This window comes from Symphalangus syndactylus, chromosome 24, assembly GCF_028878055.3.
Source record: "Symphalangus syndactylus isolate Jambi chromosome 24, NHGRI_mSymSyn1-v2.1_pri, whole genome shotgun sequence".
NCBI lineage: Eukaryota > Metazoa > Chordata > Mammalia > Primates > Hylobatidae > Symphalangus > Symphalangus syndactylus.
The window spans coordinates 25,919,542-25,932,137 of record NC_072446.2 but is presented as its reverse complement, the minus strand read 5'-3'; the positions used below and the strand labels follow the sequence as shown (position 1 = coordinate 25,932,137).

The window sequence follows — 12,596 nt, the reverse complement described above, 5'->3', positions numbered from 1 at the left end:
TGTCATAACAACATCTCTGCCATAGGAGCAGAAAATCAGCCACAGACAACACATCAATGCTTGAGTGTGGCTAAACTTTTATTTGGGGGACATCAAAAAAAATTTTTTTTTTGAGACAGGGTCTCGCTCTGTTGCCCAGGCTGGAGGGCAGTGGCACGATCACAGCTCACAACGGCCTCAACATCCCGGGCTCAAGTGATCCTCCCACCTCAGCCTCCCAAGTAGCTGGGACCACAGGCAAGTGCCACCATGCCCAGCTAATTGCTGTATTTTTTTGTAAAAAAGGAGGTCTTGCTATGTTGCCCAGACTGGTCTCTAACTCTGGGCCTCAAGCGATCCTCTCACCTCGGCCTCCCAAAGTCCTGGGATTACAGAAGTGAACTACCATGCCTGGGCTGAAATTTGAATATCATATAATTTTTCACATCATAAAACACTTTTCTTCTTTTGACTTATTTCAACCACTTAAAAATATGAAAACTATTCTTAGCTCCCAGTCTGTAGAAGAAACAAGCAGTAGGCTGGATGTGGAGGGCCACGGTTTGTCAATCTTGATATAAACGCTTCAACAGAGCCGGGTAGTCCCAGCTACTCAAGAGGCTGAGGTGGGAGGATTGCTTGAGCAAGGGAGGTCAAGGCTGCAGTGAGCCATGATCATGCCACTGCACTCCATCCTGGGTGACAGAGCAAGACGCCATCTCAAAAAAAAAAAGAGAGAAAGAATTTAACAGGAAGCTGAGTACTAGCAAAAGTTCAGTAAATATGGGTTACCACAGAGAAAGAAGAAAACAGAGCGTAGGGAATGATTCTGACACTCAGAGCCAGGTCAATTTGTTCTCCATAATCTTGTCTAAGGGCAAGTGGCTGTGTCACCCTCAAAATCCCAACATCCCTCTCTCTTGCTAAATGAGTGATTGCTCCTTCCTTACCCAGCTCAGAATTGCCTCTGGTCTCTCTCAGTGCCCAACCTGCAGCCCAGATCCTGTCCTGGGTTCCTTTTAACACCCCCTTCCTGAAATAATCAGGGTAGCTCATGGCATGTGTGCCCTGTCCCCTCACTACTGCAGTAAATGATAACTCAGCTTGTTTCATTACTAGTGTATTCCTGGGGTCTTTGGTGAAGGCCATTGGCACTCTTCAAGGAACCCAAGCAAGACACGAAAAAAGTTTTATTTTTTTTCTTTTTTACATGGGATTTTCCTTCACATGGAAGTCAGGCCACATACACAACCATATGGACATTCCTTGTCTCGCCCCGCGGTTTGGGGAAGTCCTTTCCCCACCACGGGCTGCTCTCGTGGTACACCGTTGGTACCATGAGGGAACAGGATTCCATGGTGGCTGGCTGTGTCATTTTTCCTGTGCCTGGAGCTGGCCCTGTTGACCCCCTGCAGGGGACTGAAGGTGAAAGTTGAATCAGCTGCCCTGGGCCATAGGGATGAGGGCCCCTGAGCACGAGTGCTGGGAACAGGTCCACATGCCATGCACGAGGCCAGGGTCCAGGGCACTGAAGTAGGAAGCGAGGGACTATTAATAGCACACTAAGGTTGGGGGCAAAGTTGCTCCCCAGGGGATGGCCAGACAGTAAGAACTCTGACTTGGTGACCCCCAGTTCCCACCATCGCTAGCTCACTCTACCCTCTTCCCACCTGGGTGCTGTGCAGGTGATTCCTTTATGCAGCCAGGGTGGACAGCAACTTGTCTGAGGTTACAGATAGGGAAACTGAGCTCACCAGTTTGCCACAGCCCCCGCCTGGCCCCGTTTGTTCTGCATCTGAGTTGAAGAGCCCTGATAAGAGATTGTATGTGCTATAAATAAGGCAGTGAGGGTATTCATATATGCAGAACTCTAAACAGTAATTAGCTTTATCATATAAGATCAGGAAGGAGGGAGTTTTGCTTTTTCCTTATGGAGATTAGTAATGTAAGAAAAGTTAATACCAGGCATTATTTTCTGATGATGATGATAAAGTCATGAAGATGAAACTGGAAACCTGGTGCTGAGCAGAGCTCTTAGGCATTTACACGGGACCCACCCCTGTGCTTCCTGTGACCTCAGTGGCCCAAGAGACCACGTGGAAACAGGCCAGTGGGGCAAAGTCCCCAGAGAGACTTCTCTGGGTCCAGAAATTGCCAGTTGATTAGAAGCTTGATGCTTCTGTAGGGTCTTATTCACATCATACCAATCCTTGAGTTTGTGTCAGGCCAGAGGACTGAGAACTTTCACATTTATAATCTTATGGCTGTCTCCAAGCAGCCTTAGAGACCTATGCAAAGTTTATTACCTTCCTCTTTACAACTGGGGAAACTGAGGCCCAGAGAGGTGAGCTAACATTGGGATCAAGAGGACCCAATGGGTCAGTGGCAGAGTCAGGATTATACCCAGAACTTTGGATCTCCCATCCCCTGAACCTCAGTCCATCTCCAAGGCACCCACCTGGCACTTCAGTAGGTCTAACTTGAAACTGATAACTCTAGTCTAGCCTCCCTGGTATGACTAAGATGTTCTTAAAATTTAACAGGAAGAGGGCCCTCAGGAAAGAGTTCTTGTGTCAAATTAGGTAAACAGCACTCCAGGGAAGGTCGAAAGCCCCCAAGTTAAGCAGGTTTATGTCCATTTACTCATTTAGCACTCATGTCAGCCTAGGTAGTAAGGTTTATTATCCCCATTTTAGGTTTGAGGAAACTGAGGCATAGAACAGTTAGTTCAATGGTCTATTTGTATATTCATTAATTCCACACATTTATTGAACATCTACTATATACCAACAGTGTCTTAGGTGCACAAGACTGCAACAGTGAAGATTCACCACAATGAGAAAGACTGATAGGCCCTTCATGGAGCTTGGAGTCTACGGAGAAGACAGATTATAAACCAGGAAGCGAATCAATCCCACTCAAGTAGGAAGGGAAACACCAAGGTGGATTGAGGTAGAAGGTCTTATTACCTGTGCCTCCAATGCCTGGAAGTCTCATAGGTAGTTTTTAATACAACTGCCATATATCAACCACTTCCTATGTACCTGGCTCTCGTTTCTCATGTAAGAGGCGGTGTCCTTGTTTTATAGATGAGGAAAGTTGCAGAAGGTTGGTTAGCATATGGATGAGGACAATGCTTCGCCTAACATTAAAGACCCTTGTGTTGTGAAGGGTGGCATCCTGGGCCTTCCTATAAAAGAAAGATGTAGATGGCAAGCTAACTTTATATGGACAGAGAGAAGGAAGGGAAAGAGTTTAGATTCAAAAGCCAGGTGGAGGGCCAGACGTGGTAGCTCACGGCTGTAAGCCCAGTGCTTTGGGAGGCCAAGGCTAGAGGATCACTTGAGCCCGGGAGTTTGAGGCTGCAGGGAGCTGATTGCACCACTGCACTCCAGCCTAGGAGACAGAGGAAGACCCTGTCTCTAAAAAACAAAAACAAAATCCAGGTGGGCCCCTTACTGGCCAAGGAACATTGGGCCTATCATGGCTGTGAGCTTCAGTTTCTTCATCTGTAAAACAGGCATGCTAATAGTGCCTCCCCACAGGGCTGTGGTGGAGGACCTAATGAGAGCGTGCATGCAGGGGGACATTGGTGAAGCCATCGCTCACATGGCCCCCGGGTCCCCCAGGCGGTGCAGGGCACAGAACTGGGTAAAGGAACTGGAGAAAGGCAACAGGGCGGCCCTCCAAGTCTGAGGACCTCTGGAGTCTTACCCAGATAGCCCCACCCTGCCCTAGGTTCTGCCTCCTCTGTACCAGGCACCATGACAAGGTACTTATAAGCACAGATTCTGGATTCAGACAGAGCTCAGCAAATCACCGTGTTACTTTGGGCAAATCATTTTGCTTCTCTGAGCCTCAGTTTCCTCATCTATAAAATGGGCATCATTACCTCCTAGTACAATTATGAAGATCAGATGAGCTAATGAGTATAAAAAATTAGCATGGCATCTGGCATGTGGTGGTTGCTCAGAAAATGAGAGCTCAGCTCATACTATGCTTATGGTTGCTGCTGGTGCTACAGATGTCCCTCATGAACCTACAGCTCCTAGGAACTTCCTTGTGCCTCTCCTAGCCCACTGGCAGAATCTCTACTCCCTCCACCCCTGTCCTTGCCTCCTGCCACCTGGTCAAAGCTCAGAACTGGATGAAAGGGAATAGCTCTCTTTGTACTGGAATTAGCCTTGTTTTAAGTCTTAGAAGCTGATCATTAACCAATTCCTGCTCCTCCCCGATCCCATAGCCTGTAAAGGTAGGTATCTATCCCAACCCCCAGGGTCCCCTCCCTTTTGACATCCTGCAGCATAGGAAAAGACTCTGGACTTCAACGCACGGCCACCACTGTGTGTGGCCTTGGGCAAGTCCCTTCCCCTTCCTGAGTCTCAGATTTTTCATTCTCATAATGAGGGACTTGGCTTTCAGTCATTTGCTTGGGCACTTTGGAAAAAGTCTCATGTGGGAGGCAGAATAATGGAGCCTGAGAATGTAGGCTCTGAAGTCAGCCAGCCTGGATTCAAAATACCAGAGCCACTGTTTGGAAACTGGGTAACGGGGGGGTGGGAGGACTCTTTTTAATTCCTTCCTCAATTTCCATTTCTCTAAATGAGGTCGAGGCTTGCTCCATCTCATTCAGATATAAGGTCCACCTAAGAGTCCTCACATAAACTAAGTGCACAGTAAACATTGGTTATTATTGCTTAGAAGCCCAGTGTACAAAATGAATAAACTGAGTCTAACTAGGGTTAAAATGGGGAAAAGGGCAGAGTCCCAGGTGCTTGCTGCCACCCCAGGGTGACCATCAGGCAGTTCTCTTAAGGGAAACAGTTTGAAAATCAAGAAAGCCAATATTGTACAGCAGGGGTCAGCGACCTACAATATGCAGCCCCAATCCAGCCCACCGCCTGTTTTTGTGTGGCCTGCCAACTAGGAATGGCTTTTACATTTTGAAATGGTTGAAAAACATCTATAGAAGAATATTTCCTGATACAAAAATTATAAGAAATTTTAATTTCAGCACCCATAAATACAATTTTTTTTGGCACATTGCCACACCTGCTGGTTTGTTTTGTCTGTGGCTGCTTTCTCACTGCAAGGGCAGCATTGAGTAGTTGCAACAGAGTGGCCCACAAAAGCCTGCAGTATTTACTCTTTGGTCGTTTATAGACAAAGTTTGTTAATCCATGCTATAAAGCTTCTCTTCCCTTCCTCATGGAAGACTCTGCCCTTGGGTAGAGCTGACTCTGCCACTTTGCCAATGCTGTGATCCTGAATGCATCATCTCACCTCTCCGAACTTCAGCTGTAAAGTACATATAATCATTTCTAGTGTTCAGGGCTGCCATGAAAATAAAATAAGCAGGACCCCTTAGTGTATGATAGGGAAATATTCATGTGACTCCCAGTGAGATTAACTTAGATGGTACATGGGTCAACATTTAAGTTTTAACAGACACATATTTAATTTAATTCATATTTTAAAAACTAGAACTAGCACACAAAACCTATGATTTCATGGATAATGCTTGTTGTGTTCACTGAGGTAAATGATCCAAAGCCACAGGGGCAGATCTGCCATCTATCTCTCAAGATGTGGCTCCTGTCTTTGGGTCCCAGGTGCCATCATATTCACATTCCACCCGGCAGGAAAGACAGAACCCAGAAGTTGCACACATCATTTCCACTCATATTCCATTGACCAGACTCAGTCATCTGACCAAGTCTTATCACAAGGGGAGCTTGAAGTTTCAGCCTTTCCTCAGAGAGGAAAGTATTGGGTTCGATTCCTAAAAGAACAAAGGAAGAATCGATGCCAGGGTTAAACTAGCCATTTCTGCCCACATATGTATCAATTCAAATCTTCCTTTTAAAATACAGTTATGTAAATTAAAAGTAAGACATTTTAAAGTGACATGATGTGGCAGCCACTTTGCAACCATAACACCAGGGGAACCAGAGTTGCCAATGAAAAGTCGTGACGTCATTGTGCCTCTGAATTGGACCTGGACTTCTTTAACTTCACTATGTGATTTGGGAAAATCATTTGCCTCTTGGAGACTGTGTGTAGTCACCTAAACATACAATGGCTGTGTATGTTTTGTTTTATTAAGAACATAATTTCAGAGGATTGAGGGAATCAAATCCCGCCGTTCATAACACGCTATCACTATTTACTGCACAAAGCTTCTCTTTTCTATAATTGATTGGGTCTTTTTAGTCCTTTCTCTCCCCATTTCCCACTCTCGCCCTTTCCATAGCAACCATTCTGATATGTTTAATGTGTGGCTTTTCATCATACATTTCTTACAAAATGTTTTGTCATTCATGTGCATTTTCAGCTTACATATTGAGGTTGTATTCTAGATCTCATTCTGGTTTTTACCCCCAATCATAACTGCTCTATGAGATCCATTTATAGAAGTATATGGTTCACTGATTCTTCTCTCTTTTAAAAGCAGCATAATGCTCAATGGCATGTACCCACCATATTTGCCTTTGCCTGTACTAGCGATAAGGCCCATGTAGCCACCAACTCCCCACACCACAGAGAGTGCTACAGTGAATATCACTATGTGTGTTCCCTCCTGGACCTAGGGGAGAATTCCTTTGGTGTCTGGGAGCAAAACTGCTGGGTTACAGAGTATAAACACATTTAATGTGATTAAATCCTTGCACAAGATCCTTAAGAAACTCTAACCCAGTCCACATTCTTTCTAGCAGTGCATGAAAGTTCCTATGGCCCCTATTCCTGTCAACATGGGGATTCACCAGCTTTCTTATTTCTGCCTGTCTCATTGATTAAAATGTTATTGTTTCAATTTGCATTTCTTCGAGTACTGGTGATGCTGAGCATCTCTTTGAATGCTGTAAAACAAGGTTTAATTAACTTACTTCATAGAGCTGTTTTGAGAGTTAAGGGAGGTAATGGATGTAAAGAGTTCAACTCACTGCTCAGTATATAGTATGTGCTTAATAAATGCAAATTTTAAACAACCAAGGTACCATGATTTCTTATCTAATTATCAGTCATTGTCATAATTAAAACACCTGACACATAGTAGGTGCTTAATAAGTGTGCATGCCCTTGGCCTTCCCTAACATCCTTTGGACATCCCATTCCCACTTCCAAATCATGGTGGATTTGGACCCAATCCCTTTGCACAGCCTCACCTGTGTTCTCTTCACTCTCCTGGCTGGGGTCCTTTCGAACCTCCTTCTGGCCAAAGAGACTTTTCAGGATGGCATTGGCAATGGGAAGCATCATGGCAGTGGAGGCGGTGTTGCTCAGCCACATGGACAGGAACGAGGTGGTCACCATCATCCCCAGGATGAGCCTGCAGAGCAGATGGCATTAGAAGCAAATCCAGAGCCCAGGGCCCAGGAGATTCTCTGGTCCCAGTTTGCCATCCCTGAGGAATACAATCCATCCATTTTACAGATGGAAACTTGAGACTCAAAGCAGAAACCAAATCCACTCTCTAGGTTTATTTTAGATCTAAGAAAACTGTGGTTCAATGTGTTTAAGTGAACTGTCCACAGGTACCCAGGTTATAAAGACATCCCAAGCCTGACGTTTTCTCTTTCTTGCCCCAAAATCCTCAGTGACACCCATTTCAGAATAAAGTTGCCAGGACACCAAGACACTCCACTATCTTTCCCTCATGGCCTTCTCAGCTTCCTCCCCCTTTTCCCCTCCTCTTACCAGCTACCCACTGCTGAGACTCTGCTGAACTTCTCACCCGCACCCAGTGCCTTTACTCCCCTGCCTCCCTGCCTTTGCTTGGTCCATTCCCACCAACAGAATCTGAGTATCAGGAATTTTTCTCTTTATATTGAACTCTGAATCCACCTGGAATTTACTTAGATGCATAGTACAAAGTAAGATGTAAATTTTTTAATAGAATAAACCAATTATCCCAACTCTCACCATTTATTGGATAATCCTTCCTTCAGATTTGGGTTTCCTTTAGATTTACTCTGTGTTTCAAAAATCTGTTTCCAGACTTGTGTCTTATTGTTTTAATTATTGTAACTTTAGAATATGTTTAAGAGCAGCCCTACTCATTATTCAAAGTCAAGCTCAAATGTGACCTCCTCCAGGAAGTTTCCCCCTACCTCCCTACCTCTCATGTGGGCTCTCACACCATGATGTGCCCCTTGGAGATCAAATTCCACTTGGCATTGGAATAAGTTCCATAGATGGAGTCTGTCCCACAGGACTGGCAGCTCCTCCAGGAGGAGGCACAGTTACAGAGCCTAGCAGAGCGGTTGGCACAGAGATGATGCTAGAAACCTAGGAGTCATCCAGAACCTTCTTTTCCTACGCCCTCCCCTGTGTCAATTTTATCACCCAAATTACTCTCAAATCTATCCAATCTGTTCATCTCCACTGCCACCTCCTAGTCCAAGCTGCTACTGTCTCTTGTCGGGACACTCTAAATGACCTTCTAACTGGGATGTATCAGCTTCTCATGCCTGTACCCTCCTGTCTGATCTCTACAAGGCAGCTAAGAGGAATCTTTAAAAAATGCAAATCTGAAGGAAATGAGATGTATTTGAAATAAAATGCAAATCTGGCCATGTCATTCCTTAGCTTAGAACCCTTTAAAGCACAGATTTATAACTATAAGTCTATGGATATAATTCAGAACTGGATTGAGAGAAAATGCATATCTTCATTCTGCTAACATCTAATCAAATTAAGCATTTCCTTTAGTGATAAACAGGCAACAAAGTTTAAGTGTATGAGCAGTGCCTGAGGCTCTATCACCCAAAAAAAAATCCCTGACATTTTCCCTTTCTTTCTTTTTCTCTTTCTTCTTTCTGTCTTTTCTTTTCTTTCTCTCTTTCTCTCTCTCTTTTCTTTTTTTTTTTTTTTTGAGACAGGGTCTCACTGTTACTGAGGTTGGAGTATAGTGAGTGGCATGATCTTGGCTCACTGCAACATCCACCTCCTGGGGTAAAGCGATCCGCCCACCTCAGCTTTCTGAGTAGCTGGGATCACAGACATGCGCCACCACGCCCAGCGAATTTTTTGTATTTTTGGTAGAGACAGGGGTTTTGCCATGTTAGCCAGCCTGGTCTTGAACTCCTGGCCTCAAGTGATCCACCTGCCTCAGCCTCCCAAAGTGCTGGGATTACAGGCATGAGCCACTGCGCCCGGCAAGATCCCTGATATTTTTATATGACATTATAATCACTGCAGACATCTTGAAATATCATCGACACTCAAAACTGCTCAACATTATGGGTGTGATTAGGCCTATCACTCGGTCTTGCCATTTGCTGTGTTAATAAAACGGTACCTACCTGTACCAGGGCACAGGTGTCTGTGTTTTAAAAAAAAAAATCAGATAATTGCATTTTGCTGTAGTTGTTGTTTCAAACTCTGTTGTGCTTTATGCATTTAAAAACATTATTCTGGGAAGATCCTTAAGATTCACCAAATTGCCAAAGGGGTTTATAGAACAAAAAATAAGATGAAAATAACACCCCTATTTTAAAGGCCACCCAATCCTCTAAGCATAAAAGTCCAAATCCTAGCCAGAGGGCCTGAGGCTCTCTAGGATTGTGACTGTGCCTCCCTTTCCCTTCAAGCCCATCTTCCCACATCCTCTGCATCCCCCCACCTTCAACTCCCACCTGATCTTCATCACCTAGGCAGGTAAATAGCAAACAAGAATGCTAACAGCCAGCATTGCCTGCTCAGGTCTAGGGGATTTACCTGCATTCACTCATCTAATCCTCACTAAACTCTATGAGGCGGGTGCCACTACATCACCATTTCACAGGCAGACAGAGGTTAAGTCATTTTTCAGAGCAGGTCACCTGGGATTCAGCCCTGAGCAGTCGGGGTCAAACTGTCAGTGTGGCTCCCTCCAAAACTATGGGACTGGAATCCCTGGGGGTGGGGCCTGGGGGTCAGTATCTCATGTTCCCAGGTGATTCTTCTGCACCTTTGAGAACAGCTGCCCCTGATGGGCCTAGTGCTGTGTCTAGCATGCAGCGGGTGCTTGCTAAATAGTTGAGAAATAAATAAATAAATAAATAAATAAATAAATAAATAAATAAGTGGTGGGAACCGATGAGTTTCTTGGCCTGGACGAGTAAACCAAGAAGAGGGGGTACAGGCTCCAGAGGTGTGGTCCCTCTGCCTCTCTGCTGTAGGGCTGGAACCATTACCTGTTCTTACCTGGCTGGCTGGACTCCAACAAGCAACAGGATCTTGAGGGCGATTCGCCGGTGCAGGTTCCACTCCTCAATGGCGCTGGCCATGATCAGGCCACTGAGGAAGAGGAAGTTTGTGTCCAGGAAGTACTGGGGGCAGACCTTGTTGGAGGGCAAGATGCCCATGAAGGGGAAGAGGACGATGGGCAGCAGCGCCGTCACTGAGAGCGGCAGGGCCTCCGTGCACCAGTACACAGCCATGAGCAGGATGACAAACAAGCAGCGGCCTTCCTGCAGGAGAAGATGCATGCTCAGAGGGTCAGCGGGGCTCGGGGCAGAAGGGGAAGGAGGCCCAGGGCTCAGGGCAGAGGGGGAAGGAGGCCCGGGCTGGGGGCAGAGGGGGAAGGAGGCCGGCCTGCAGCAGGGCCTGCCCCAGCTTGTTCTCAGGGCAGCAGTGGAGCAGGTGTGTGCCTAAGGCGTTGACTTAAAGCAGGTGGCGTCACCTTTCTAAGCCTCATTGTGCTCAATTATAAAATGAGGGAGCTATTTTGGTTCACCTCATAGGACTGTTTGAGAATGAAATGAAATACATTGTTGTCTTAGAGATAAAGATGAGAATGAAAATAGTTTACTTGATAGAGGATCCCAGGAGGTTCTGGAAGGACAGTGGGGAAGTGAAACAGAAGGAACCCAATCCAGAGAGTGTCCCATGAGAAAGTTACCACCGTGGACACCCGGATCTCAATTCTGATGGGGACAGGGCAGACCATGCTTCAGTGTATGTCCCACGAGAAGGTTACCACTGTGGACACCCGAAGCTCAGTTCTGATGGGGAACCCTGGGGCCAGGGCAAATCAGGCCTTAGAGTTGTCTCAACTGGAGGCAAGGAAGTTGGAGCATTTATCTGCCAACTCCTGGCCATCATTGGTTGAGGGCTAATACTGGGAGCATTAACTTTCAGCACTTTCGGCATCCTTATGTGCAGACTGAGCATGCTCCTGCAGCCGGAGGAAATGCTACCACAGACCAGCTCAGAGGCAGTAAGAAGCTACTGGTGTGTGCGGAAATGGTGAGCACCAGTGGGGATGTGGAGGGGGGACAGGGAGCAACTGCCACATCCTTACACGGTACTTAGCACAATGCCTAACATATGATGCATACTCCATAAACAATAACAATATAGCTGACATCTGTTGGGCTATTAAGTACCAGGTGCTATTTATTCCTAACAAAATCCCAGTGAAGTAGGTATGATTATTATCCCCATTTGATGGATTAGGAAACTGAGGTGCAAAGAGGTCATTAGCAAGGTAATGGCTGTGCAGACCAGGGTAGACCAAGGCAATCTACCTCCATAGCCAGACCTTCATACAAGTGCCCTGCTGCTGTTCTCAGCTAAATATTAGAACCAATGAAAGGCAGACAAAGTAATTTAAATCTAATCAGTGGTTGCCAGGGCCAGGGTGGAAGGTCTATGTTGTGGAGGCATAGGTAGGGGTTGCAGAGGAGCACAGAGGAAACTTTTGGGGGGGATTGGAGTGGTAGCTACATTGGGGCACATTTGTCAAAACCTGTAACTACACACCTGTTCTCATAATGAGAGTGATAATGACAATGACTTCACATCTGCTGCATCTGTGTCCCACAGGATTCATAATACTTAATGTCCTATTATTTGCATGATCACCGTGGGAATGCAAATATTCCTGCCCTGCCCTTGCTTTCTTATGTCCTCTCAAGGCAATGATCTTGCATATTCTAGGAAACATGAACTTTTTCTTGGATTTGGTCCTGTCTGGAGCCATCTTATGGCTCTTACTTCCTACTTATAGTAAGTTTTGTTAACTTTATTCCATGTCCATAGGACATCAAACAGAGCACCATCCTAAGAGGCACCCTCATAGAACATATCCTCAGTGAAACAGGACAGGTATCAGGTTACATGGGGGACACTATGATTACTTAATCCGTCTTACAGGGAGGCCAGGGAGGGACCACGGAGACCCATCAGACAGCTGTGGCAACAATCCAGGCAAAAGACACCGGCCACTAGGGCCCATTGCCGGCAGTTGTAGGTAGTGAGAAGTAGTTGAATTCTTGATCTATTTCCAAGGTCACATCTGACAGTTTGGCTGATAGATCTGTTGTGATATGTGAGGCAAAGAGAGAAACCAAGGGCAATTCCAAGTTGTTGGTCTCAGCAGTGGGAAGGTGGGGTTGTCATTTACTGAGATGGGGGAGACACACTGTCACCAATTTCCATACCTTGAAAAACACAACCCGAGACTCTGCTTAACACACTGTACATTGGAAAATGTCCAGATTCCCAAGTCCCTTAGCTTTTCTATCAGTGCTCACATTCACTCATGAAATTTATAGATGTGCAAATAGTCTCCTGCAGGGAGAATTTCTGTACAGCACATCCTATTTTCCTATTGACTTAAGATACATTGT

The 12,596-nt window shown here is 45.7% G+C and overlaps 1 protein-coding gene across 7 annotated transcripts in view; it reads right to left on the bottom strand.

Moving 5' to 3' along the window:
- The window catches only part of SLC13A3 (solute carrier family 13 member 3), a 121,409-nt gene that overhangs the window by 43,831 nt on the left and 64,982 nt on the right, over nt 1-12,596 (bottom strand). For all 7 annotated transcript variants that reach the window (XM_063634248.1, XM_063634249.1, XM_063634251.1 and 4 more), the window contains 2 exons: nt 10,168-10,433; nt 7,146-7,309 (listed from right to left, as the gene is read on the bottom strand). In XM_063634248.1, coding sequence (XP_063490318.1) covers nt 7,146-7,309; nt 10,168-10,433 — 430 coding nt within the window. The remainder of the gene's footprint in view (nt 1-7,145; nt 7,310-10,167; nt 10,434-12,596) is intronic.